At 39.8% G+C, this 27,493-nt stretch overlaps 1 protein-coding gene and 1 non-coding gene across 2 annotated transcripts in view; both read left to right on the forward strand.

The window, feature by feature from the left end:
• The window catches only part of Itga1 (integrin subunit alpha 1), a 151,572-nt gene extending 144,352 nt beyond the window's left edge, over positions 1-7,220 (forward strand). The window contains exon 29 of the mRNA XM_052160041.1: positions 1,060-7,220. Within this exon, the coding sequence (XP_052016001.1) occupies positions 1,060-1,104 (45 nt within the window). The 3' untranslated portion in view covers positions 1,105-7,220. The remainder of the gene's footprint in view (positions 1-1,059) is intronic.
• A 10,822-nt stretch (positions 7,221-18,042) lies between these two features.
• Positions 18,043-18,147, forward strand: LOC127667198 (U6 spliceosomal RNA). The gene has a single exon (XR_007973837.1). It is a non-coding gene; the product is annotated as a U6 spliceosomal RNA (small nuclear RNA).
• The last annotated feature ends 9,346 nt before the right edge of the window (positions 18,148-27,493 follow it).

Below are 27,493 nucleotides of genomic sequence, written 5' to 3' on the forward strand. Positions count from 1 at the left end.
ACTCACTAAGAATTTTTTTTAAGTTAGAGCACAGAATTTTAAAATCTACTTTCCTAGTACTAGTTTTGTTTCTTTTTTGTTTTTGTTATTTTTAACTTAAACATTAGGGGCTGGAGAGATGGCTCAGCCGTTAAGAGCAGACCGAAGGTCCTGAGTTCAAATCCCAGCAACCACATGGTGGCTCACAACCATCCGTTGTGAGATCTGATGCTCTCTTCTGGAGTGTACTTACATATAATAAATAAATAAATCTTTATTACAAAAACTAATAAAAACTAATAAAAAACTAATAATGAAAAAAATTTAAAACTTAGGTTTAAAGAAGGTTAAATATGTAAATGATATTTAATTTAGTCAATAAATTTAAAAATAAGATTAGGTAACTTCCAATGTATATCTTGTGCCAGTTGTTTTTGTTTTCTATATAATATGAAGTAAATATAAGACAGAAATTTTGCTGGTGGTTCAATAACAAAGAATAATGAAATGTGACTTACATTAACCTCTATGTGATTTTTTTTCCCCTTACAACCAATGGCTCTATTTCTAAAAGTAAATGGCATAGGGTCTTTCAAGAAACTTCTGGCAAGCTTAGGTGCAACAATCTAACCTACTAAGAGTCATACAGAAAATCAGACATTTCCCTGACACCTACCCATGGCCTTCTAGCAAGCTCACTATGAACCTTAAGAATCTTAACTTGTGACCATTGGTTATTGCTTGGAAATTTTTCTTCCTCTTAAGAAATTTGATGATGATGACAAAGCCTCATAGAATGCTCCTCAGAAGCCTGATTGTTCCACACATGCAGGATTTTTCCTGGGAGAGAGATAATTAACTGAGTGTAGTGAAATAGCCAACGATGAAGTAAGCAGTGTGACAGATGTTATCTATGTTACGTTCAGTCTTTATTGGTCAGTTAAAATATACATCCGTTCTCTTTAAGTGTATGCCCAGATTTCCTAATTCATGATTAGATTAGATTATATCCAAAAAGATAAGCATCTATTGCCTAAACTAAAATAATTAATTGTGTTATGATTTGTATTGTCTCAACAGATTGGATTCTTCAAAAGGCCACTAAAGAAGAAAATGGAGAAATGAAATATTTTTCTAGAAGAAAAAAAAACCCAATAACAACTATTCAAAGATCTATCCTCAGGTTTGCCTCAATCATGTGAGAAGAAATTCAGAAATATAGCCAAAGACATGGTCACATAACTCTCTGTAATCCATGATCCATCTGGGATTGCTCTCTTGCAAAGAGACAGATCCAGTGTGACCCAAAAGGGCTGCCCAAAGATGCCGTGTAGAAAGCAACGGGAAATATTTTTAATAATTACTCATTTTTGCTGAGTAAGTGAAGTGACAAAATGTTTTAAAGAAGAATCATCAGTATAAGTACATTTATGTGTTTATGTGCTGCACAGAGTTTCTTAAGGGATGCAGAAAAAAGAGCTTCATGTTCAGTGAAGCCGTTACTCTCAGCACAATATAAATAAAGCATTTCCCCCTTGGTTACACCTTCAGAGTGGCACTCAGCATTTGTAAATGACAACAGAGGAATGGGGTGTTAAAGCTCTCCCAGTTCAAATGAGAAAAGTGTGCCTTAGCAGAGCCCATGTACAATATGGATGGAAAATAGGATTAAATCACAGGTGACTCTCAGTGACTCTGCGGGTTCCGTAGTTGGAAAGAGTATTTTCCAGCGTGATTGGAAAATAGTGCAGTTGAGCTTAAATTCTGTGTAGAACAGTCAAAATGGAATTGCTATTTAAAAATGAGTGCACTGAATCTATTAATTTAAACTTTTACAGAAAGTAAAACTGCCTAATTTATATTGAGCTTTAAAACACAAAACTCTTTTATTATGTGAAGCAGTTTGCGTAGCATAACAGTGATAAGTTGTGAAAAGCCACACCATGTGTGTGTGTGATGATGCCCAGAGGGTTTCTTAATAAAACGTGAGCATACATAGATGACGCAATGAAGCTGACGTCACCTTTGCTGAGTAGTAGGCCTTCCGGGATGTTTTGTTAAGTAGGGGGCTTCTCAACTCTTTGGTATAGGGGGCCATGTAAAACCCCAAAATGTAAGTGTTTATTTTTACATTTTTTTCAATTTGATAAATACATTTTATATTATTATTGAAAAAGCCATCTCCCAGGCTAATGCTACATTTTGCCAAGAACACACTGCTTTTGAACATGGTGTATCAGTATTTAAATAGAAAACCAGTAATTTAAAGAATTTATATCTTGAAAGCATACACTATCCGAGACATATAACTCATTTGTATGAATGAACTGCGTTCCTGAAGTAAGCCCTAAGGCACTTGGACTCTGCTGTAACATAAGCTTCCAGATTGCTCTATTTCCAAGAAAAGTAACAATGAATGAATGTACAGTATCATCATGTGTGAACTACTGTTGTAAACTGTGCTGATCCTCCTGCCCACCATAAGACCTGTCAATATCCAGAAAGAGCTGGAATCCGCTCTCCTCAAAACTCAGCAAGCCAACAGAGAAATTGAGTGCTATAGATTTGATTTTTTAAAAAAAAAATATTTCTGAGAAATTATCTTAGGGCTCAGACTCGGCCAACCCCTACATGTCAGATCCTAAGGATATCAGATCATCAGATAGATGATGCTACAATCATCCCTGGCTGGAAGAGAGGTGGACAGGAAGCTAGAAGAAAGATGTGTTCTCCATTCTCACTGTCTCTTGCCAGCTTTGGATGTCACACTTTCCTCCTGTTCTTTTCTCGACAGAACTCAGATGTTTCTTGCTCAGTTGCCATGGTGCCCAAATCCAGTACATACACACCCAGCAGGCCTGCTCCTAGCTCCTTGCCTTTAGGGATGAAATTCATCAGTTACATGTGGATTCATCTTTGATGCAAGGGACTACAAGGCACTGAACTTTTCACACTGAGTTTGAGTGGGCATACTTAAACTAAATATGTTGTTGAGCCAAAGTCAAAATCGAGAAGCAGAAATCAAGACATTTTGAACTTTTAAGAAAGGAGAGGAAGAGCTGTTTGGCCAGATAAAAAGATGTTAAAGCCACTTGCCTGCCAGATTTTAACATAAATTATTCCTGGTTAGCAGTAAATAAGGAACCAGACACCTTATTTCTCTACAGTCATAAATGAGTCTGTGTGTGTATGTGTGTTTGTGTGTGTGTGTGTGTAACTGTATGCAAACACATAAACATACCATTTAAATTCAGAGCAATTGAAGAATATCAAAGGTAGAATTTATAAAACATAAAGAGAGCACACGAAAGCTACCCCAGTGATGAAGATTTATTTCCTTTGCTTTTCATACAATATTCACTTCTATTAATATTTAAGTTTAGTTGTTCTTTCATAAACTAAAAACATAAATGAAGAGGCTTTGATCTTAAAAATGATAACAGATGTCCCAGATTAACTTATGGGACTATTATAGAGCATATAGATAATTAAGAAATATATTAAATTCTATAATGTTATTTTAAGACAATAAGAACATTGACTGATACTTTAGACTATTTATGAACTTATCAATTAAACTAAATCTCCAAATATTTTGTAACTTTTTAAAGCACTGTTGCTTCCAGGATTAACTGAACTGTATACATTCATTCTTTTTCCTGAGAAATCATACAATGAATGCAAATAAATTACTCGACAACTTGTTCTTCAGGAGGAAAAATTACCCCAATATCTAACTTTTGTGGCTTCATAATGCTCCTCAAAGCCACTTTTAGACAACTAGCATAACCTTATTCAGCTTACAGAATTCCTAGAAACATGTGTCAGATCTTACTAACTGGTTTGAGATACTGCAGCATACCCCTGTCATAAACTACATTCTACATACTAGAATAACTGATGGATAGAGATGCAGACCAATGGTCAGAGTCTGTAAACACACGTGAGCACACGCTATACTCAAACTTCAAGTTGTGCTGCATATACTGGCTAAGTCAATCCCAGAAGTTAGAAGGCTGAAGATTAGTCATATTTTGGCTTTAATTTCCAAAAATAATCATTCTTTAATACGAATAAAGTAATGTGAGCTTGGAGGAGAAAGGGGATAAAAGCAAGAAAATACAGAGGCTTGTATTTCTTGAAAGTCAGACCCACTCAAGAAGCACAACACACACACACACACACACACACACACACACACACTCACACACACACACATACACACACACACAAACTGTTCGACTTCTTCACCGAACTCACATGTCTGAAAGCAGCCTGAGGGAAAGTCTTCCTTGACAAATATTTCTAACATCTGTGGTCCAATTTAAACATCAATGATGAAATTAATTAGTTTTCCTTTTTGTTTTACCGTTACCTTTTTGACTTAACCTTTACTGCCCCCAGGATAAAACAGTTGACCTACTTCATAGCCTCCTTTAGGACGCAGAAAGAAAGCACACCAAAGCTTACCCCAGTGATGAACGTTTATTTCCTTTGCTTTTTGTACAATCTTCAGTTCTATTAATATTTAAGTTAATGTTCAAAATATTTGGTGAACAAATGGCGTTTGGCTGCAGGCCAGGTCACAAGTGCCCTTCTACACTTGTAGGACTGGAATGTGCCCTGTCTGAGCAGGACAGTGGCAAAACTACTCTGACTGAGCAACAATCAGGTCCCTTTTATTATGATGGCAAAATGATGATCTATACACAGTGGAAGAAAATTGGAGGAGAGAAGGAAGTGAACCCAAATATGAGAGGGACAGGCTGGCCTCCCAGGCACTAGGTCATGGGCAATGTAGACCCTAGATATTTTCTTTATCTTAAATGTACTTGAAAAAAAAGCTTGTAGAAAGAGATTTTTATAAATTTGATGCTTAGGCAGCCAGAATTATTATATATATATATATATATATATATATATATATGATGTGCATATATTTTCATAGATAATCATTTACTTTTTCTTTAGTAAACCAAGGTCTAGGCTCAATTTTGGAAAGCAGAAATATTTGTACCAAAAGGAAAAAAGCATAGCTTGTGATGGAGTAGGACTGTATTTCAGTAGAGGCTGTGTGGAAAGCCCTGGGTTTGCTCATCGTAGGTCCACAGTTAGCAAACTGAATGACAGTCATTGATTGCCATGGAATGTGTTTTTTCATAGCAACTTCTTTGTTGAACATACCGTCAATTTCATATGAAATTCCTATCCTCTTCGGCACAGTGATGAGCAAACTGGAGAAGACCCAGGCCCAGGCCCTGTCTCATGTCCCAGTTCCAGAGCTTGTCTCATATACCACGAGCAAGTTACCATACCAATAAAGTGGCTTCTGGAAGATGAGAGATTCAAAAATCCTTATTGATTCCCTAAACCTCCCAAGCACCCTTCCTCCATCACTATTCTCAAACAAAGGTTTCAGGAAGACTACATTGGTAGCCTGTTAATAAGGCATGGATTCCTTTCACTGCGAATGCCAGTTTCACTGAACAGATCACTCATTCAGGTTTTCCAACCCAGCTTCCCATAACGACACTCCGAAGGGTTGGTCGGTCATGGCAATGTGCAGTATGATGTACTTTGGAGATGCAGCACCCTTCCTTAAGAGGTGTACATCTACTTGAGCCACTGTTCTCTGTAGTTCTGTGGGAGAAATTGGAGGGATTTAAGCCTTCAACTACTGTTCTTAAGTATTCTACAATCCCTATCCTCACCCAAAGGCAAGCTTTAAAAATGAAAGGAGGGGCATTTCCCTCAAGTCAATGCTGCTTTAAAATTTTGACATACAAATTAATTGCATATAAAAGACTTTGAATATAGACACAACTTCAAAATAAGTACCCTGGGCTCACAAGATACCAAGATTCCAATTGAACAGTGGCCCCCACATTTCCATCTACCAGGAATCTAGAAACCACCATTCCTTGTTCACTTTGTACCAAAAGGAAAGCCAGATCCCATTGCAAAAGGCCATATGCAAGGCTGAATGTAGCCCAGGACTGAGTGCACACAGAACTCATGCAAAGTCCTAGGTTTGAGCTCAAGCTCCACATACAGTAAAAGAGTCTGATCATACCACCATCTCTCAAATGGGAGTACTCAGGTACAACACTACTAAAGCATACATACATTTTCTTTGAAATCTTAAGAGAAAAAGCAATAGCATTAAACTACAATATTGCATCTTGTTCTCTAATAGACATCTTTTATCTTTATATTAAAACTGTACTTGAATGTAGAAGTTCAGAGCAAGAGATTTAACCATAAACCTTGAAGAGGATACAGAGTAGCTTGTGGAGTCAGGCAAGTCCCAGCCCTAGGACCCTAACACATCTGGCCTGGGAAGTACAGGGTCCCTAACCTATAGAAATGGATCATCTTAACATGACAAAGGGCCTGAGCTCAAGTTCAGAGCCTCCACTGTCCCCCAACCAAGGCTCAGATCCCCCACCTCAGCTACACTTAAGCATTTCTTGGTAAACTTTTACAGCACCAAAGATGCCCCAGGCTGAGACTCACTTATCACTGTTGGTCTTGAGAGCAGCTGTTTGTTTACATTGTTCCTTGCATATTGCAACCTCCCTCCCCCATCCCATGAAACAAGATTTCCTTGCTTTTCCTTGGTGCACAGCCTGCAGGATTTGGGGGGTGGAAGATGACAGGGGCTAGAGTCTGTTTGCAGCCCTCCCGCCTCTCCCAGGAGATGCTTTGATCTCGGGCTTCCTCAGCAGGGTTGTCCCATGCCATATACCCCTTATGAGGGTTAGACTAGTGTCCTGTTATATTTTGTGACCAAAGACTCAGAAATCCCTTACTTATCCCAGCATGGGAATCGTGGCAATTAAGCAGGGGCCAAGGGTTCTCAGAGCACTGTGAGTACGTTTGGCATTTGTGTTTTAAGGTACATACCTAAAGAAAGGAGTGTGGAGTTCAGAGGCTCTTATACCACAGCTTGAGGCTCAATATCTGATCTTTCCTGTGTTTGATCTATGCATATAAACTGAGAACAAAAATCTTAAAACTTCCAAAGGCATTAAAGTGAAAACCCACTGTGTTTGTAACCCCTAAAAATACTGTCTGGCCCCACACCTGTATTCTAAGAGGCAGAGAGAGATGGAGAGAGGAGAGGAGAGGAGAGGAGAGGAGAGGAGAGGAGAGGAGAGGAGAGGAGAGGAGAGGAGAGGAGAGGAGAGAAGTGAGTATTGTTCTTCTTTTCCTCTTTAGAGCAACCACCGTGAAGGAATCCACCAAGTGTAGATTCAATGTAACATAGCATGATAACTTAAACTTAGATAAATAGAAAAGAAACAGGGGTAGACATGTGTCCTTGTCTACCCATCTGATTTCTAACAACCTAATCCATGAAAATGGCCAAAGCTTCCTGAGACTACATGTGTCCCACCCACAGCACTCCCCAATGTACTTGTCAGTGTGAGAGCAAAAATATACTCCTACTTATAAACTACCCCAGGCTGAGTGTCTGGGCTTGACACACCCCAGTCTTCTATGAAAACCATTGTCTGAAACAACAGTTTGGAGATTCTACATTCTGAAGCCAGTCCCCAAAGGGGATCCTGCTGGCCATCTGAGAAGCCTGCTGCCCTCACTTAGGAAGCAGTAGGTCCCCACTGCAGGATTAGGAAACACTGGCATGTAGGGAGGGCCTGCTGTGTGTTACTACTGTGAAGCTGTCCTGATGTGAACAGGCAGTGTGCACTCCATATCCATTTTATTACAAAAAAGTACATTGCATTTAGTAACTACTGCCCTGGAGCCTCTGTTCCACTTCCGGCATGCAATTCTGCATCCCTTAAATTAAGGTAGCACATTGCTCGTTTTGCTAACTTACCTCAAACTCATCAAAGGGACGACATAAGGGTATGTGCATAGAGTTAGGAGAAAATGATTAAGTTAAAAAAAATGCTCTGTTGACATTCAAGAACAAAGAAGCACAACCATTCCCATAGAAATTCACAGGATTGGCTGCCAGGTGACAGTCATTTAAGATGTATAATTAGAATTAGCTGAGTGTGTGAAAGAGTACTTTGAATGCGCTGGCTGTAGATGTCATATCCTGCACACTGTTCTGAGGTCAAAGATTTGATATTTTTGTATAATTCCATCTTATCTTGTACATCCACTGTAACTGAGCATCCTGTTTTATGTCTTAAATAAAAAAAAAATGACTCAAAGAAAAAAATGTGATTATTGTTATTTTAAATACAGATTTTCTTCAAAATGAATGTGGCTTCTTCCAAAATATCAACTGTTTTGTTTGTTTGTTTGTTTGTTTGTTTGTTTTTAAGCTCCATAGCATTCTTTACTTTGGTTCTCTTCAAGGAAGAAGCAAAGCAAATTAAGCTTGTCTGTAGCATTTCCTGTGCAAGATGCAATGTGATTGTCTTGCAAAATTGAGACAAAGCCACAGAATCTATATGACTGCATGATTTCTCCTAATGGGATGTTTTAATAATAAATCTTTTGCTGTATAAAAGTTTAGACCACTAAGGATATAGAATGAGTCACAGTGTTTCCAACACAATCTAAACACATATCATTTCTGTGACCTTGAAATGTTGGGCTCTGCCTCCACAAAGAGGCAAGCAATTCCAGGGTAGACACCAGCCACAACTAGACATCTTCCTGTTCAGTGCAGGACCTTCATTATCTACCTGAAGGTAATGGCGGGTCTGTTCCCCCAAGACTGTTACTGAATGAGATGCTAGTTTACAACACTGGAGTTTTTAACCAGTGCTTCTAACCAAGGAGCTTTGAGCTGTGATTACCACAGTCCCCTCCTTGCATTCAAGATGTTCACATAACACAAGAAGCATTCATAGTCTCTGGTGTGTTGCACAGGGTATGACACATGACACAGATGAAGGCATACTGAGTGTAAGGCATGGGAGAAGATGTACACAGTCTCCAAGATTCTCTGGGCACTTCGTTCTGCAAGAACCTCCATTTGTCTACCTTGCTGGACTTTGTCCTTTGGGAAATTACAGAGATTTCTCTGCATAGCATGATCATGAATAGGGTAGATTGGAAAACACAAAAGGGCTGTCCAGATTGTTTAGCATTCCTTCTTCCTCACTATGAAGTATGAACTCTGTGGAGAGAGGATGTATAGAAATAATTTCTAGAGATATGTTTGAATTGTTTAAGGACAAGCATATGTTTTTAACTTTTAATTTTTGTCCTCTGACATGTGAGTGTGTGTGTGTGTGTGTGTACATGCACAACATTCATGAGAGACCAGATGTCAACTTCAGATGTCTTCTATAACTCTCTCTATATATTTTTTGTGACACAGAGTCTCTTCATGGACCTAGATAGAGTTCACCAATTTGTCAAGACTAAGTGGCCAGATAGCTCCAAGAATTTTCTTGTTTCTGCCTCCACAACTCTACATTAACAGGCTCAAGGCCTTTGTTACCAAATCTATATGTGGATACTGGAGATCCAAACTTAGTTTCTCATGTTTACACTGTGAGCTTTACTGACTAGGCACTCTCCTCAGCAAAAATGGAAAAACCATTTAGGGTAGAAAAATTTAAAACACAATAAATAGTTCATAAACAAACAACAAGGAAGTATCGGGATTATATACTTCAGGTCTTAATTTTAAAGGTTTAAGTATTATATTTAAACTTTCTTTAGTACAAATAAACAACAAGCAAACACTTTTCCTTAGATACAGAAATAACAATAATGTCACCTCCATTCTTTCTCTGTGTGTCAATAACTACTTTACACACACACACACACACACACACACACACACACACACATATGTTTTTAACTTTTAACTTTTGTCCTCTGACATGTGAGTGTGTGTGTGTGTGTGTGTGTGTACATTCACAACATTCATGAGAGACCAGATGTCAACTTCAGATGTCTTCTATATCTCTATTTTTGTGTGTGTGTAGGACGCAGAGTCTCTTCGTGGACCTAGATAGAGTTCGCCCATTTGTCAAGATTAAGTGGCCACATACATACATACATACATACATACATACTATTCTAGATTTCTCCATAAACCACATCTTGAATACTTATTTATTCACCCACTTCTTCAAGAAGTGGAGTGAGGAAGAGGGCAAATTGAACAAGACAAAAAATCAACTCGCTGAGAGTCTAGCAAACACCATTCCACTTATCATGCAAAATCAACTGTTGTATTGGCAGTCATAATGAAAGGACTATTGCCATAAAGAAACGATTGGAACCATTGTGCTGTAAGCTACAAGAAGAAGAAGCTACAAGAAGAACAAACAAACAAACAAAAAAGACATGAAACAGGAGACATACAGAGAATAGCCAGTTACAGGGCATATGGGCTTCTGACCATATTAATAATTATAAAAGGATGAGCGATCCAAACACCCAATATAAAAAGGCAGATATTTTCAGACTGTTTAAACAGCGGGGAGGGCAGCTCAGCAACACACTTTCTAAAGAAACTGGAGTTCAGATGAAGTAATTTGAATGCATATAGTGGACAAAGCAACGGTGTGCAAAAAAGAGAACTGGAGTGATCTACTAACGGCAAATAAGGTAAATTTTAAAATGGGTTCAGTACTACTGAGACTGCTAAAGTAAATCCTAACCTCATTAAAATCTTAGGTACTTGCTTGTGTGGACATCAATGTCTTACTGGCCCCACTAATGCTTGAAAATAAAACTTGGATTAGAGCAGAGTCGATGGGCCTAACCAATTCTGGACCATTGTGGAACCAACACAAATTGTGAAGGCAAATTGTAGGTCAAAGTTTTGTGCTGGGTTGGTGTCTCAATCCCTCCCTCCCTTGGAAGGGTTGCCTGGTTACAGGAGATGGCTGGCTCAGGCTTTATATCCCCCATTGCTAGGAGTCTTGGCTAGTGTCACCCTCATTGATTCCTGGGCATTTCCATTGTCCTAGGTTTCTAGCTTGTCTTAGAGATGCCCTTCCCACACCCGATTTTAGTTGTCTCTCCCAGTACTCTCTCCCTCTGTCCTCCCCAGGCCCCCACCCCTCCCCATTCTCCTACCCCAGCCTCCTAAGTTTATTCTATTTCCCCTTCTCAGTGCCATTCCCCCACACACAACCCTTCCCCTCCCCCATCCCCTCCCCGCGCTCATGAGAGCCCTCCTTGTTTCTTAGTTTCTTTGGGTCTGTGGTTTGTAGCATGGTTATCCTGTACTTTATGGCCACTGTCCACTTATAAGTGAGAATACACCATGTTTGTCTTTCTGGGTCTGGGTTACCTCAGGATGACCTTTTCTAATTACATCCGTTTGCCTGCAAAGTTCATGATGTCATTGTTTTTTAATAGCTCAGGAATACTTCATTGTGCAAATGTACCACCTTGTCTTTATTCATTCTTCAGGTGAGGAACATCTAGGTTGAGGTAAAGATGGAGCAGAAACTGAGGGAGTGGCCAAGCAATGACTGGTCTAGCTTGAGACCCATGCCATAAGAGGGAGCCCACCTTTGATAGGCTAGTGATAGTCTATCCTTGCAGACAGGAACCTTAGCATAGTTGTCATCAAAGGGGATTAACCCAGCAGCTGATGAAAACTGATACAGGGACCCACAACCAGAGACAGGAGGAAGGATTGTAGGAGCCAGAGGGGTCAAGGACACTACAAGAAAACCCACAGAATCAACCAACCTTGGTCCATCGGGACTCAGGGAGACCGAACTATCAACCAGAGATCCTGATTGGTCTAGGGTTTCCACACATAGTACAGCTATTGGAGCAGAGACTGTCTCTGACACTGTTGCCTGCCCTTGGGACCCTTTTCTCCTACTGGAGAATCTCATTTATCCAATAGTCTAACTGCAATTTGATAGCTGGCTGCTATCCACGGGAGACCTCCCCTTTTAAAAAGAAAATCAGAGGACTGGATTGGGGAAGAAAAGGACCGGGAGGAGAGGAGGAAGGAGAAACTGCAGTCCAGATTTAAAAGTAATTAATTTTTAAAAACAGGGCTAGTGTTCGCTTGAAAAGCACTGGCTTGAATTTATAAGAGGTAAAGGTTTGCTCTTAGGTTTGCATTTTGATCTGCTGCTTTTTTGTCTTTGAGTGGTAGTATCATTCAACTGAGTATGTATGAAACAAATCATTTCCATACCATAGCCTAGAATTACATTCTGTACAGAAGTGCCTTGATCTCACAGATAAAGAACAGCATCTGAGTTGACCATCATACTGATAAAAGTAGAGTAGCGCCAAGATTGCCATGCCAGGGGTTTCAACCATCTTTAGGCAAAAATCGCAGGGCTCATTAGTGATACTGAGTCTCTCTTACTGTGTGTGTGTGTGTGTGTGTGTCTTAGCTTGAAGCTGATGGCAGGATACATTGCAACTCTGCCTCATCCTCACCCTTCCTTATGTAAGTGGTGACAGCAAGAGTCCATAGATACCTTACAGGTGGGATGGAGCAGGAAGTGAGAGGAAAAGGGCTGTGTCTCACTGCACGGAGTCCTCCTGCCTCTGTACTACGACCTGTGCCACTCTGCTGCTCTCTCTTTCTGAAGTTGGCATTGTCAAAAATGAGAGTGAGCGCCAGATCGCCCCAGGAAATATTGATTGACTTGCCTTTGATGGTGCCGTCGGGCAGGCATCCTTGGACAGAAATAATGCAGGAAGTGGGTGTGGCTTCAGACCTCTAGAGATTACTTAGCTCTCCACGCAGGCATTTGTTTTATGTTTCAATAGTTTCCACTGATGATAAAAAGTAACATTCATTCTCTTTTATCAGTTTCTACTCAAGGCAGGAAAATATGCTTAGATAGATTTAAAATGCCTTTTAAGTAAGTGATTAAATATGAAGAATGAGTCTCTCTTCTTTCCCTTCCTAGACAATGTGGCATTAAAATATCGGTGTTTGCTTTCCTTAAACTGACTCCTAAGATCTACCACAGCTCCTTACCCAGATAGATGTCTTTGCCACAGCCCAGACTTATCTTCATTTCTGTAGATTTATATTTTCCCTTTAATTTCTTGAAACTGGAAGCTGAGATTATATACCAAAATGTATTCTTTTTAATTCTAAAGTTCTCTGGGTTTAGAAAATGTTCATCCCTGTGATAAAGTCATCACCTTTGAAAGTTTGCAGTTTCCCCCTCTTCCCCAGCCTGCTCAATTCATGTGCACTCTGTGTCTCAGCTTTGCCCCTTAAAATATGCCATTCCTTAGAACGGGGTTCATGAAGTTTTCCACTTTGGGGTGTGTGCCATTTACATTTTGCATAATGCATTTGCAATTCATCCTGTGCCTATATTTTTCAATTACTCATTCATTTTTGTTGCTAAGTAGTATTTCATTTCATAGATATATTTTGTTTATTTTCCTATCTTCTATACTTGGGTGTATAATGGGTATAAAGAGATTTTTTACAGTTTTGAAAAATGGTGGACTTTTTAATCTTGTATTTTCTGTGAAATGATATGGTCCTAAAGAGAGTCCAGCATACTTACAGGCCTTTAACTCCCAGGCAGAATTCCCTCAGATGCTATATGCCACATAACAGCTTACTGCATGTCTTAGTCAGGGTTTCTATTCCTGCACAAACATCATGACCAAGAAGCAAGGTGGGGAGGAAAGGGTTTATACTTCCACATTATTGTTCATCACCAAATGAAGTCAGGACTGGAACTCAAGCAGGTCAGGGAGCAGGAGCTGATGCAGAGGCCATGGAGGGATGTAACTTACTGGCTTGCTCCCCTGTCTTGCTCAGTCTGCTCTCTTATAGAACCCAGGACCACCAGCCCAGGGATGGCACCACCCACAATGGGCCCTCCCCCACTTGATCACCAGCTGAGAAAATGTCTTAAGGCTGGATCTCATGGAGGCATTTCCTCACCTAAAGCTCCTTTCTCTGTGATAACTCCAGCCTGTGTTAAGTTGACACAAAACCAGCCAGTACACTGCATTTATGTGGCTGTTTTCCAAATAAAGTAGTTTTGAAAAGAATAATAGGGATTTTTGTATCTCATAGTCTAACTTGGCTCCGTCACGTAATGGGAAGTGAATGGGACTTGGAGCCTTGGCCTGAGTCCTTGCCCTGCCATTTACAGGTTGCTCTCATGCTTGGTCCTGTTGCTGGAATCCATCTCTCCTACACTGCGCTTCCTCACCGATACGTGGAGCTTGTAATGCTTGGCTCATAAAGTCATTAGGAGAAGCCAGAATAAAGTGAGCTTAAAATAGTAAGAGACAGATATGTCAGTGTCCAAGCCAAGTACATCTTCAGTACCCCATCCTCAACTGCATTCAGATTAGGCTGTTCAGTGTTTATATATATTTGGTTTTTTTACTGTTTTATTTATTTTGTCCATTGGGGTATGCATATTCTATGTGTGAATATCACAGGACAACTATTGGATTTGTGTCTCTCATTATGTGGATAGGGATCAAACTCAGACTATTAGCACTGGCAGCAGGCATTTCTATCCCTTGAGCCCACTTGCTAGCCCAGGAATCTTTCAATTCTATAATAATTACAGGCAACCCAAAAGTTAACTTGCCTCTGGATTCTAGTAACTTGTATCATAGAAACAAAACCAGCTCACTATAGCTATCACTGCAATAAGAATTAATGAGTATTATTAGTTTTAGTAAAAAAAAAAAAACACATTTCCGTTAGTCCCAATTTGTAGTAAGCACATCTATATTTGTAACTGCATAGAAACAACAAGTTATCATTTAGGTTCAAACTAAGCTGTACATTAGCACATAGATGGAATTAACTGAGTTGCCTCTTTGCCAGGCTCATAAAGTCACCTTTACTTTACCTCCACCATCATGTTCATGTCTGTAACTGGCAACCAAATACATCATATTACAGAAGCACCATTGCTTTTGATGAAAACTGTGAGAGCTGCATATCAGGAAACCCTAATTTGGAAAACGGTCATAAAAATAGACTCTGAGCAAAAGTAAAAGGCAAACGATATGCAACCATATATTGTAGTTTTGTGGTCTGCCCCACTGCTGGGCACAGCCTTTGGGGAGGCGAAACACAGGAAGCTCTAGACTATGTCTCCCTGAACTGTGGCTGTTGGGTGCTGGGCTTTAGGGAAGGACTGAGACACCAAACCCCATCCCAGGGGTGGAAAGACACAGTCTAAGATGTGGGGGTTGTGAGAAGGCCTGGACTGGTTGCTCCCAAACTCCTGGACTTCCAGATGTTGCTGAGTCGTGTGGAGTTGGGAGCAGAATCAGGGGCCCTTGGGCTGAGGATGGTGACCAGCCTGGGACAGAGGAAATAGGAACTCCAGCTTAGCTCATCAGTGAAAGTCCTTAGCTTGGCAACGGGTGTCTGGAAGTGCGGAGAGGCCTTCTACAGGGGAATTAGGTTAAGGCTCTATAAGCATAGGTCTTCTCTCTCTCTTTCTCTCTCTTTTTTTTAAGTGTAATATAAGCTTCATAGGCTATGAATTTATATCCATAGGTTCTTATATATTCTATGTGTTTTTTTTAATTAGGTATATTCTTTATTTACACTTCAAATGTCCCCTTTCTTGGTTCCTCCTCCCACAAAAATCCCATAAGCCATCTTCTCTCCCCCCATCAACCCGCCCCTGCTTCCCTGTCTTGGTATTCCTCTACACTATGGTATCAAGTCTTTTCAGGACCTCTCTCCAGTTTGGTGTCCAACAAGATCATCCTCTGCTGCTGATGTGTCTGGGGCCATGGGTAACTCCAAGTGTACTCTTTGGTTGATGGTTTTGTCCCTGGGAGCTCTGGTAGTACTTGGTGACCCATATTGTTGTTCCCCCTATGGTACTACAAACCCCTTCAGCTCCTTTGATCCTTTCTCTATCTCATCCATTGGGGACCCTATGCTCAGTTCAATAGCTGGCTGAGAGATTCCCCCTCTGTATTTGTCATGCACTAGCAGAGTCTCCCAGATGACAGCTATATCCGGCTCCTGTCAGCAAGCACTTGAAAGAACATTCATGGTATGCACTCACTGATAAGTGGATATTAGCCTAGAAGCTTGGAATACCCAAGACATAATTCACATATCAAATGATGCCCAAAAAGGAGGAAGAACAAAGTATAGATACTCTAGTACTTCTTAGAAGGCAGAACAAAATACCCACAAAAGGAGATACAGAGACAAAGTATTGCGTAGAGTCTGAGGGAAAGACCATCCAGATACTACCCCTCCTAGAAATCCATCCCATATACAATCACATAGGTCTTCTCAATGTTACTCATGGTCTTTTTCAATGAAAGAGACAGTCCTTGGTTCCAAACTGGTTATTGGTTGTTCATTGTGGAAAATAAATGCATATCAACTTCTCAGGGTGGACCAGAGATTAAATACCTTTTGTAGGAAGGAAAGAAAGAATATTGGCTAAGGCTTCAAGGCCTTTAGGTACCTCATTAGCATGGAGAATTCTGTTTTGGACTATGTGACCAATTTGGGGAGTGTGGCAGGGAGCAGGGAGCCTCTGCCACCTAAGGTGAGTGCCCAGGTGCCAGGGACTCAGAGCCACTCTGCCTTACCAAGTTTCCTGATAAGACCCACTGTCCTACAATACATAACAGACGGTAGGCTTGGGTATGCAACTGTATATAATAGTCAATAGGTTTGGGTAGGCAACCATTGTAGTCAATAGGCTTGGGTATGCAAATATATATAACAGCCAATAGGCTTGGATGTGCAGCTATAGATAATAGTTGATAGGCTTGGATAGGCAACCATTATAGTCAATAATAGGCTTGGGTATACAACCATATGTAATAGCCAATAGGCTCCTGTCTTAGTCAGGGTTTCTATTCCTGCACAAAACATCATGACCAAGAAGCAAGTTGGGGAGGAAAGGGTTTATTCAGATTATAATTCCACAGTGCTGTTCATCACCAAATGAAGTCAGGACTGGAACTCAAGCAGGTCAGGAAGCAGGAGCTGATGCAGAGGCCATGGAGGGATGTTTCTTACTGGCTTGCTTCCTCTGCCATGCTCAGCTTGCTTTCTTATAGAACCCAAGAGCACCAGCCCAGGGATGGCACCACCCACAAGGGGCCCTCCCCCCCTTGATCACTAATTGAGAAAATGCCTGAAAGCTAGATCTCATGAAGGCATTTCCTCACCTGAAGCTCCTTTCTCTGTGATAACTCCAGCTTTTGTCACATTGACACACAAAATCAGCCAGTACAGCTTGGGTGAGCCTGGGAGTCTCAGCTAAAGGCACCTAGAGGTACAGGGTAGCATCCGAACATGATTTCTGTGGTTCAGTCTCTCCCTAAGAGTTAGGCAGACCCTTCCTTCTGAGTCTCTGCTGCCTGTTAGGATGTGTGCCACATGCCCGAACTGGCTCTAATGATGTCCTCATTTTTGACTCCAAATCATCGAGCCAGACAGTGTGGCATGGTGTTCATACCATTGTTTACTTCCCCTGCTCTTTCAACTGGTCCCTGAAGTATGCTTATGATCTCTCACTTGGCGTGAGCGTCTCCTCTGACTCATCATCTAGTAATATATGAGACTGTGTGAGGAAAGCACCTACCACATACGTCACATCCTGGCCAAAGTGCAGCACTTCATTGTAACTGTCCCTGGATGATTCTACCCTTGTTACCAGTTTCCTTTTGTTTGCTTGGCTTTTTTTTTTTTCTCTCGCAATATTTACTCTGTGAGGCAGTTCGTTTTCTCTCTTATAATTTAGAGATTATATCTTGTTTACTCAAATTAGTCCTGCTTCTTAATGATTTCTTGTCCATTGAGTCATTATTTCACATTTTAACCCTTCCCTGAGTGATTCACAACTCAGATAGATGCATGGTCACCATAGACATGCAGACTGTCTGAACCCTCTAGCCACCTTGCTTCCTGTGAATGACTCCACTGTTACACATGCCAATGCACCTGAACACACATGCCTCCCACCTCAATATTACATAGTTTCTTATGAGTCTTTTAAAAATATTTAATGTTATTTACTTTATGCAAATAATGTAAGACCAAAATATGTAATACCAAAAGGAGTCAGACTGTGCAAATTAAGCATGAATACCTATGGTGTGTTCATTACAGCTCAATACATGCTAAGGAAAAAATAACATGTTCACTTCAGCAGCACATATACTAAAATTGGAACAATACAGAGAAGATTAACATGGCCCCTGTGCAAGGATGACACGCAAATTTGTGAAGTGTCCCATATTTTTTTCTCTAACTCCGGTTCCCAGGGGTCTTCTATGGTACATAGATACGTGCAATCAAACCAGCGATAGACATAAAACAAATACCATTTTAAAAGTGTTAATAAGAGGAAAAGGGAGAACTTAAGGATTAACAAGCACATTATTTGACCAAGCTGCTGTCAGATTTGGGGTTCATAAATTTGAAGCCTACACATTTAACCTATAAATACAGAAGCGTTCATTGAACACAATGCCTAGCTGGTGCTACACACTGTTACTAGCCTCATGTTACAAGGGCAATGGGATGAGCTAATCCATAGTCTTGTCACTATGTGCTTTAAAAAATAATTAAAAACTGATATTATAATTAAAAAATAACCTCTATTAAAATTATTACCTCAAAAAAAGAGTCTGAGTAAGTACCAGAGCTGGCATTAAGTCACCTGAGTACGTAGAAATAGGCAATTACAAAAGGAAATGTTAAGGATGGAAAAGGGCCAAAATAGCAAATAAATATGGCAGAAAAATTCTCAGCTAGAAAAAGAGACAAGTTTCAAGAGAAAATTGTGCCTCCATTCACGATTTTCTAATAATTTTTAAGTGTTATGTGTGTAGACGCCTGCATATGTGTGAACCTGGGGTAGAATATGAGAAGGGGTGAGTCTCATGGGGCTATGTATATATACACATAAAAAAGTAAAGGAAAGAAAAAAGACCAAAAACAGAAACAATTCAGCATAGGAAAAGCCTGTACACCAAAACGGAAATATTCCAAAGGAAGAGATTTGGACATTTTATGAATCAAGCCCCATTTACACTCAGAGACAGGTTTATCAATTACGAAAATTACTACCCCATCTACACTTCATAAACCATATGATGTTATAGCAGCATTTCATGTGAAAATGTATACTTTTAAAACCTTAAAACTGCCAGTTTTTTCTTCAATATAAGATTTAAATTAAAGCAATTCACCTTTTTTTTTTTTTTTTTTTTACCTTGGAATATAACACAGTCATCTACAAAGTTCATACTTGATAACCAAGTTACAATGGAAGAAGGAGGTAGACTCCTCATAAAATAAGTTTACAATCTCTTGTTGGGCCACATTTGTAGCTGTCCTGATGCGTATAACCTTCTTTATCTACAGATCTAGAGCATTAAAGTAATGGAGGCCAGGCAAGGAGTCGAGCCAGCAGGTAAATCATTGGCAACAAAAGCTGGAGGAGCTGAATTATGTGGCCCCAGAGCCCACATAAAGCCAGGCACAGAAGTGTGCATCTGTAATCTCAGTGCTTGTAAGTCAAGATGGGAGGCAGAGAAGAGAATCGCAGGCCAGTGAACCTAGACTCTAAAGCAGAGGAGCAATTACAAAGAGTCCCTGCCTCAAGCAAGGTGGGGGACACACGAGATTGTTCTCTGACCCCCACAGGACACACTTCCCTCTCTCTCTCTCTCTCTCTCTCTCTCTCTCTCTCTCTCTCTCTCTCTCACACACACACACACACACACACACACACACACACACACTCACACACACACACACACACACACCTCACACACACACACACACACACACACACACACACACACACATACTACTACTACTACTACTACCACTACCACTACCACTACCACTACCACTACCACTACAAGCCATCGTTCATACGATTATTTTTTATAAAGATTCATACATAACAAATCTAAAGAAACTGTATCTGGATGTTCTTTGATTACACTGAATGTTACAAGGAGGTGGAGCTTCCTTATTCTTTCTCATATGCAGAATAAATTTCAGCTACAACAGTTCCCAAAGGTAGGATTTGGTAATGAGATTCCAAGGGTGTTGGCAACAGCTATGGAATGCAACCAATATCGGCTCTGACTACAGTGCTTAGCCTGCTAATTCGTACATGGTAGATGCTAAATAAATACATATGTGAACAATTAATTACAGCATTACTTCCTACCTTAATCCAAGTGACTCACTGTGGAAACAGCATGTGGGAGAGATGACAGCCTACAAGAAAATGACAAAGGAAACGTGGAGAAAAGTGCAAGTTGGGCAGAGGAGCAGAGACCTTTCCATATGGCACAGTGCATCCCCAGAAGCAGGAAAGATTTAGAAGGTGATTAAGGTGACTGCGAATTTGGGTCTCTGCATCTGTTTCCATCAGCTGCTGGATGAAGCCTCTCAGGAGACAGTTATGCTAGGCTCCTGCCTACAAACATAGCAGAGTATCATTAATATTGTCAGGGGTCGGCTCTCTCCTGTGCGGTGGGTCTCTGGTTGGGTCAGTCATTGATTGGCCGTTCCCTTCTTCTCTGTCCCATCTTTATCCCTTCACATCTTGTAGGCAGGACAAATTTGGGCTTCTCCTTCTCTGAAGAGAAGGTGAGGGGGGTAACTGAAGGAGAGATATGTAAGATATGAAAGGATAGGACTGGGAGGAGAGGAAAGAGGAAGACTCTGTTTGATTTTTTTTTTAATGTCAAACATTTGAAATGTGTTTCCATCAGAAAGGAGAGGCTCCAATCTAAAAGGTAAAATCACAATTACTTCAAACAAACTAGGAGTCAATGTCCCTCATGAAATGTATTCAAAGTTCAGTGGTAAAATGGCTAAGAAAGGGTTCTTGAGGTGGTTGATTAAAACTTGGTGGGAGAGGCTCCACCTAATCCCATAGAGACTTGATGGGGGGGGGCACCTGCTCAGAGTCAAAGGGGAGAGGCGTGGGAGGAAGAAGGGAGGGGGCAACATTTGGGATGGGAATAAATAAGATAATTAATTAATTAAGAAGAATAACCTTGTATTCAAACCAAGTGAAAATAATTTTGAAATATCCGTATGAATGAGAATACCTTGAAAGAGGCTGTATCTGCCAAGACTGATTGATTAGAAAGTTAGCAATATAGAAATGTTGGACAGTTACAGATCTAAAGCCTAATTATTTTATCTGGGATAGCTTTAGCCCCTCAAATAGACAAAAATTGTGCACATCTGTATAAGAGCTAGCATCTTACAACTAATAAATAAAGACCTTGTATAGTATATTAACTTTAACATACCACTAGCTTCCAACAATCCCAAAGCTAAGAATGGCATTGTATAGCATCTTGGGCTTGTAGGAGAGATTTGTCCCTCTTCTCGAAACCACCTCTCTTATGTTTTCGTCAATGTATTTGAAAATTGCCTTGACTGATAACCTTGTTCATCCCATTGCTATAAAAACTCCATGAATCTGCTTCCATGTTGAAACATGGACCAGGAAATGACTGAGACTTCTGTTTCTCTGGCCCTAGTCAGTCAGATTTGACTCCAGAATAAACCATCATTTATTCCATGTGGGGAGGGGGAACATACCTAGTAGATAAAAGATGATTTATTCTCTACACAATTCTTAAAGGGTAAAAACATCATCTTAAGTCATTTAGAAGAGTGCTAAACCAAAAAAGGCATCTTACTGAATTCAAGTAGATCTTACTGGGTTTTTTGGTTTTGTTTTTTGTTTTGTTTTGTGTTTCGTTTTTTAGAGCTGAGAAAGGCTATGAAAAGCCAAAGACTTTTTCAAATCAAAGTTAGAAGACAGAGAGAATGATTGAATAAGAAGAAGTCATACAGAGACAAGAAGGGAGCACCCAGTGAGACAAAGCTTGGGGCTCACACAGTGCTTACAAGTTACACAGAAAGCGCTGTGTCCATGCTTTTCTGTCTCAATCAAGCCGTCTTAGACAGTTTTGTGTCTGGAGTCTCTTAATATACTTTCAAGTAGCTACACTTTGGCTGACACTAGTTTTAAGAATAGTGAACGTTTCCCCTCTTGAGTGGCAACTGATCTGTCATTGAGATCAATATTTCCAAGGGAAAAAAAACAGATATCAAATAGACATATGATTCCTTGATCATATAGCAGGTATCCTGAAAAACAAAATAAAAGCAGACAATCTAACGTGTGTATGAGCAATGCTTCTCTTTCCTTGGGCTTTTTATTATTTTAGATATTAGCTTCTTCTCTTAATTAATCAAAGGCATTAGTCATTAGTTGAGCAACTGCATTTGTTCATTAATAAAACAAATATTTATTGCCCATTAATTCAGTCTCAGGCTCTATTTTAGGGACTGTGAATGAAAGAAGTTAATAACATACATTCACTATCTTTAGAGATTTCCCATAGGAGAGGGAAATTTGTGTTATGATAATGTAACAAAATGAATAGAAACCCATTCAAACCATCTCACGAGAAAGCTTAAGAGGACAGGCACACTTCGTGGCTCGCCTACAAAGCTGAAAGAAGGAAATAGAAGACGTAGAACTCAGACTCCAATCTATCTTTCTCTCAAAAGAACCTAGAAGATCCAAGGGTCAAGAAAGAAGTAGTGGAGGAAATGGGGGAGACTGATCTAAATATGGTACAAATATATGGAATTTAAAATAAACAATTTTTTAAAGCTTCTATGATGGGGGCTGAAAGATGCAGTATTATGTAGGTATAAAGAAAAGAACTTAGAGGGCAGTTTCTTTCTATGTCCATTATCAAATGTTGTTAAGGTCTCCCAGGGTCTCAGACCTATCCAGCCATGGTTTAGATTTTTGTTTTCTGCTTTTCTTCAGATTCATGTTGTTTCTTGTTAACCAGGCTTTAAATCCAATCAGAATGATTGGTCGGTCCCATAACATTCATGCCACTAATGCACAGGTGAGCATATCTCAACAGACCAGTCACTATTGCATCTCCCAGTATTCACAAATGGGTGAGAAGACTATTAATGAACTTCCCCTGCCCCTGGCAACACACATAGAACTTCTGGCACTGTGACAGCTAGCCAGCAGGGATAAAGCTTCCAGGTCAATACCAGCTTGATATCTTCATGTCCTGTGACTTGGGTAAGTGGTGTTTCCAGCTGTACGGTATTGCCATCAAGTTCTAGAAAATAACCAGGAAGAATGGCAATAGTTAACATTTGGAAGGGGCTACAACAGCCCATTGAACAACAACTCAAATAAATAGAGGTGTTTCAATTGATAGCTTACAATGTGTGGAAAAGCATTGTGCCCTCATTATGGGGTACCTCTGTTTAAGTCTCATTTATAATGTATATGTATGTATTTTAGTGAGCTTCTACAGTAGATTTTCACATGGCATTTCCCACAGTTCTTTAGCATTACTTATTCTTAATGTAGTACTTCCTCCTCTATCTGTCCTCCTATCTTAAATGCCATTTCCAGTTTCATTATTTCCTCTTTTCTTTTTATACCACCTATATTCTGTTTCCTTTTCCCTGAAATCACTCCTCCACAGTTTACTGCCTTGCATGGCACTCCGATATACACATTACATATCTAAAGATTCAAGGCAGACACACACATATGAGAAAGAACATAAATTATGTGTCTTTCAGGGTCTGGGTTACTTTGCTGAAAATTCAATTCCCAGCTCCTTCCATTTACTTTCAAATTTTGTAATTTAAATTGTTTTATTGACAGTTGAACAATATTCCATTGTGAAATGAAGCACATCTTCATTACTCGTTTATCATTTATGGACATCGGGATTCCCTGGCTATTTTGAATACAGCATCAATGAACACTGATGATCGAGTATCTCAGTAGTGGGATGGAGAATCTTTTTGGAATAGGACTAAGTGGTCTGGATATATGCCATGATAGATCTAATTCTGACTTTTTATTGTGCTCCTATGCTGATTTTCTTTGTGGCTATACCAGAGTCCACTCCCACCAGCAGTAAAAGTATTGTTTCTTCTTGCAGCACTTGGTAATTAACACAAAGACTCCTGGCTGAAAAAGACTCAGAGAGTGAGGGACTTGGGAGAACTCAGTTCTAAGTGTTATGCCTTTATGATATGCTCCCTTCAAGAATCTGAGTTACATGCAGAAGAATAGTCAGAATTATTGTAAGAGCCTGAGGTCGTGATGATTGTAAAAGTGTCTTCCAGATACATCAGGACTGATATATATATATATATATATATATATATATATATATATATATATATGAATTCACAGAGATTGCGACAGCGAGCACAAAACTTGACTGCATTAGCTCAAACCAGACAAATCCCAGAACATAGAAGTAGAAGCAGGCTTCAAGTCCCACTCCTGACCAAGAAGTTATTTGCAACAAAAACCTGCAAGGAGAGGGAAACATCCTTTTCTCCACTTAAATGTCTTTAGCAGTCATAGCAATCACACTGTAGGGAAAGCCCCCTGCCCACAAGTCAACACATTGGTGGTCAATACAAATGAACTTCATATTATTTTTGTGTATATGTATGTGTGTGTGTGTGTGTGCGCGCGCGCGCACGCACGCGCGCGTGTTTGGGTGTGGGTGTGTGCATGTATGTTTTGTTTTAGTATTTTTGTCTTATTAACTTTTAGTTTTGTGTGTTTGTTTATTTGTTGAAACATGAAAAGGTGGAAGAGGGAGGGAGAGAATGAAGTTGTGTGAGAAATGAGGTAGAGTGGACCTGAGAGAAGATGGGAGGGCAAAATATGATTATAATAGATTGTGTGAAAAAAGTGAAAGAAACTGTTATATGTAGGGGATCTCCGCAAACATCATGGCCAACAGGATTTGAGCCCCTGTGAGGCTAGAAGGAAATCCAGTTTAACATGACTCAGGAAGTAGCAAGTGTTGGTTCAGACTTCTAGAATCTGACCCCAGGCAGTTTATGTTAGGCATGTTTAAACACAGCACGATTTTGGGGAAAAAAAGTTTCCTGATGACAATTAACTCAATCCTGTGTGTCTAACAAGACATGATTTGGCTGAAACTCTTTTCAAGGTTCATATGACCATTTTCATAAAGACATGTTCTATTAGCTGAAAAACAATCCTCAAAATAAGGATCTAGGGAAAATGATTGAGATAAACATAAAGTCCGGGGGGCACAGATGTGGCCTAGCCACACAGATAGAGCAGAGGCCACCAGGCTGCCAGCCACCATTTGTAAAGTACATGTGACATCTACCATCGGATGAGTTCTATCCATTGAGAAACTGTGTTTCAAGGCAAGGTTCTATAGAGAAAGAGTCCAGGATAAACATAAGAGTTAGAGGGATTCAAGTATGACCTGGTCCTACAGATAGCACAGGTAACCAGGCTTTTGGATGGAAAACAGGTTATACATCTCTTTCCTCAAAGAGACAACCCTGTATGTTTAACATTCCTGGAATCTTCGGTACTTATCTGTGATCACCAGGGTCATCTTTACAGTTATCCTTTTGCAGATTAATGATTGAAGACTTTCCTTCAATAACCTGAATTCCACTAGCACTGAGTAATGACCTAAGTTTACAGTACCAGGCATGGTATTTCTCTTGTTGAATAGGTGTTAAGTTCAATTGGAGAGGTGTGGGTTAGCACCAGAATATGCTACTCCTTCAGCCTTATGGTATTGTGCCATGCTGGTCACTGATGAAATTCATAGATGTCATAGCTGGGTAGAACACTTGGTTGTCCCCCTCTTTTGGAAGCTTGCATGACACTTTCTGGTACCATGAAGGTTAGCCCTTTGGGAAGGAGAATTCAACTTAGTCCCAGCCAGCATAACTCCCTAACGACAATCTATACACATTTGCCATCATACCTACAGATAACTATAGTCCTCACCCCTCAGGAAGGAATTACAGAGAAGCACAACCAATCAAAAGCACAGTTGTGGAGCCAAGTCTCAATAGTTACATCTATGAAACACTCCCAAACCTACAGCTCAGATAACACCGTAAAAGAGGGAACAGAAAGATTGCATGAGCCAGAAGATCAAGGAGTTTGCTCTGAGATTGTGTCTCCTAGTAACATTAAGAGCAAGAGTCATAAAATCTCACCAACATGATTACTGAAACACTAGCTGAACAGCCATGACACTAATGAACATCTCAAAATGTAAGATAAAAGCCTACAAGCATCAACCCCACACAAAGAACTGTAGGCAACTGAGGAAGGCTGGGAGTAGGAGAGGTAGATTTCCCCAGAGAAGAGCACACCAACTGCTTACCCAGTGCCAAATGGTCAGTGTTGAAACATGCCTACAGCCTACAGGTAGCATTATACAGACTTAAAGAGATATGTGTATATGTGTCTTGTGTGCATGCATATGTATATGTATTTGTGTATGTGTATATGAAGAGGCCATAAATTTAAGGAGAAGAGCAATGGGCATATGAGAGGTTTGGAAGGAGGAAAGGAGATAGAGAAATGTAATTATATCATAATCTGAAAAAAAGATACATTTTTTCCAATGAGTGTTTTTGGCTACTTTGTCAAAACTCAGGTGGCTATAAAACTATGGGCTTGTGTGTGGGCCCTGAGTTCCATTCCATCAATCAATGTGACTGTATTAAGCTAGTCTCATGCCGTTTTTACTACAATATCTCTATAGTATAACTTGGAATCAGGGATAAGGAGACCATAAATAGTTTTATTATTATTCAGGATAATTTTGGCCATTCTCAGACATTTTATTTACACATGAATTTTGAGGGTTTCTTTTTTAAATTTCTGTGAATAATTTCATTGGATTTCTGATGAGGATTTCATTGAATCAATACATTGCCTTTGGTGAGATAGTCAATTTTATGATATTAATTGTACCAATCCATGAGTATGGTAGGACTGCTATCTTCTGGAATCATTTTCAGTTTCTTTCTTCTGCATCTTAAAGTTTTCATTGTACAGGCCCTTTATTTTCTCTGTTAAATTAATTACAAGACTATTTCCCCTGAGACTCTTTCAATGGAATTGCTTCCCTGATTTATTTCTCAGTATGTGTGTCATTGTGTACAGGAAAGCTACTGATTTTGTATTCTGATACTTTGCTGAGTATGTTTATTGGCTGCACGTGAATTCCAATAGATTCCTTGGGGTCTTTCATCATATCGTCTAGAAATAACAGTATTTTGACTTCTTCCTTTCTCATTTATATCCCGTTCATCTCTTTTTTCCCTTTAGGGTAATAATTCAAGCATTGTGTTGAACAGGAGTAGAGAAAATATTCCTGATTTTGGTGGAAATGCCTTGAATTTTTTCATTTTGCATAATTTTAGTTGTGGGGTTATTATATATTGCCTTTTCTGTGTTGAGATATATCCTCTGTACCCCCAGATCCTCCTGAACTTTTATCATTAGGGAGTTTGTATTTTTGTCTAAGGTCTTTTCTGAATCTAATAAGATGATCATGTTGTTTCTGTACTCTTCTATTTCTGTTTCACCTTAGTTTTTGAGAAAAGATTCTTCATTGAATTTGAAGCTCACAATTTTTACTAGTCTGGCTGGATACTGAGCCCTTGGGATCTGCCTGTCTCTAACTTCGAACACTGGACTTAGAGATTCATGCTGTCACACTCAGTTTG

The sequence above is a fragment of the Apodemus sylvaticus genome, chromosome 16, assembly GCF_947179515.1.
Source record: "Apodemus sylvaticus chromosome 16, mApoSyl1.1, whole genome shotgun sequence".
In the NCBI taxonomy this organism is placed as follows: Eukaryota; Metazoa; Chordata; class Mammalia; order Rodentia; family Muridae; genus Apodemus; species Apodemus sylvaticus.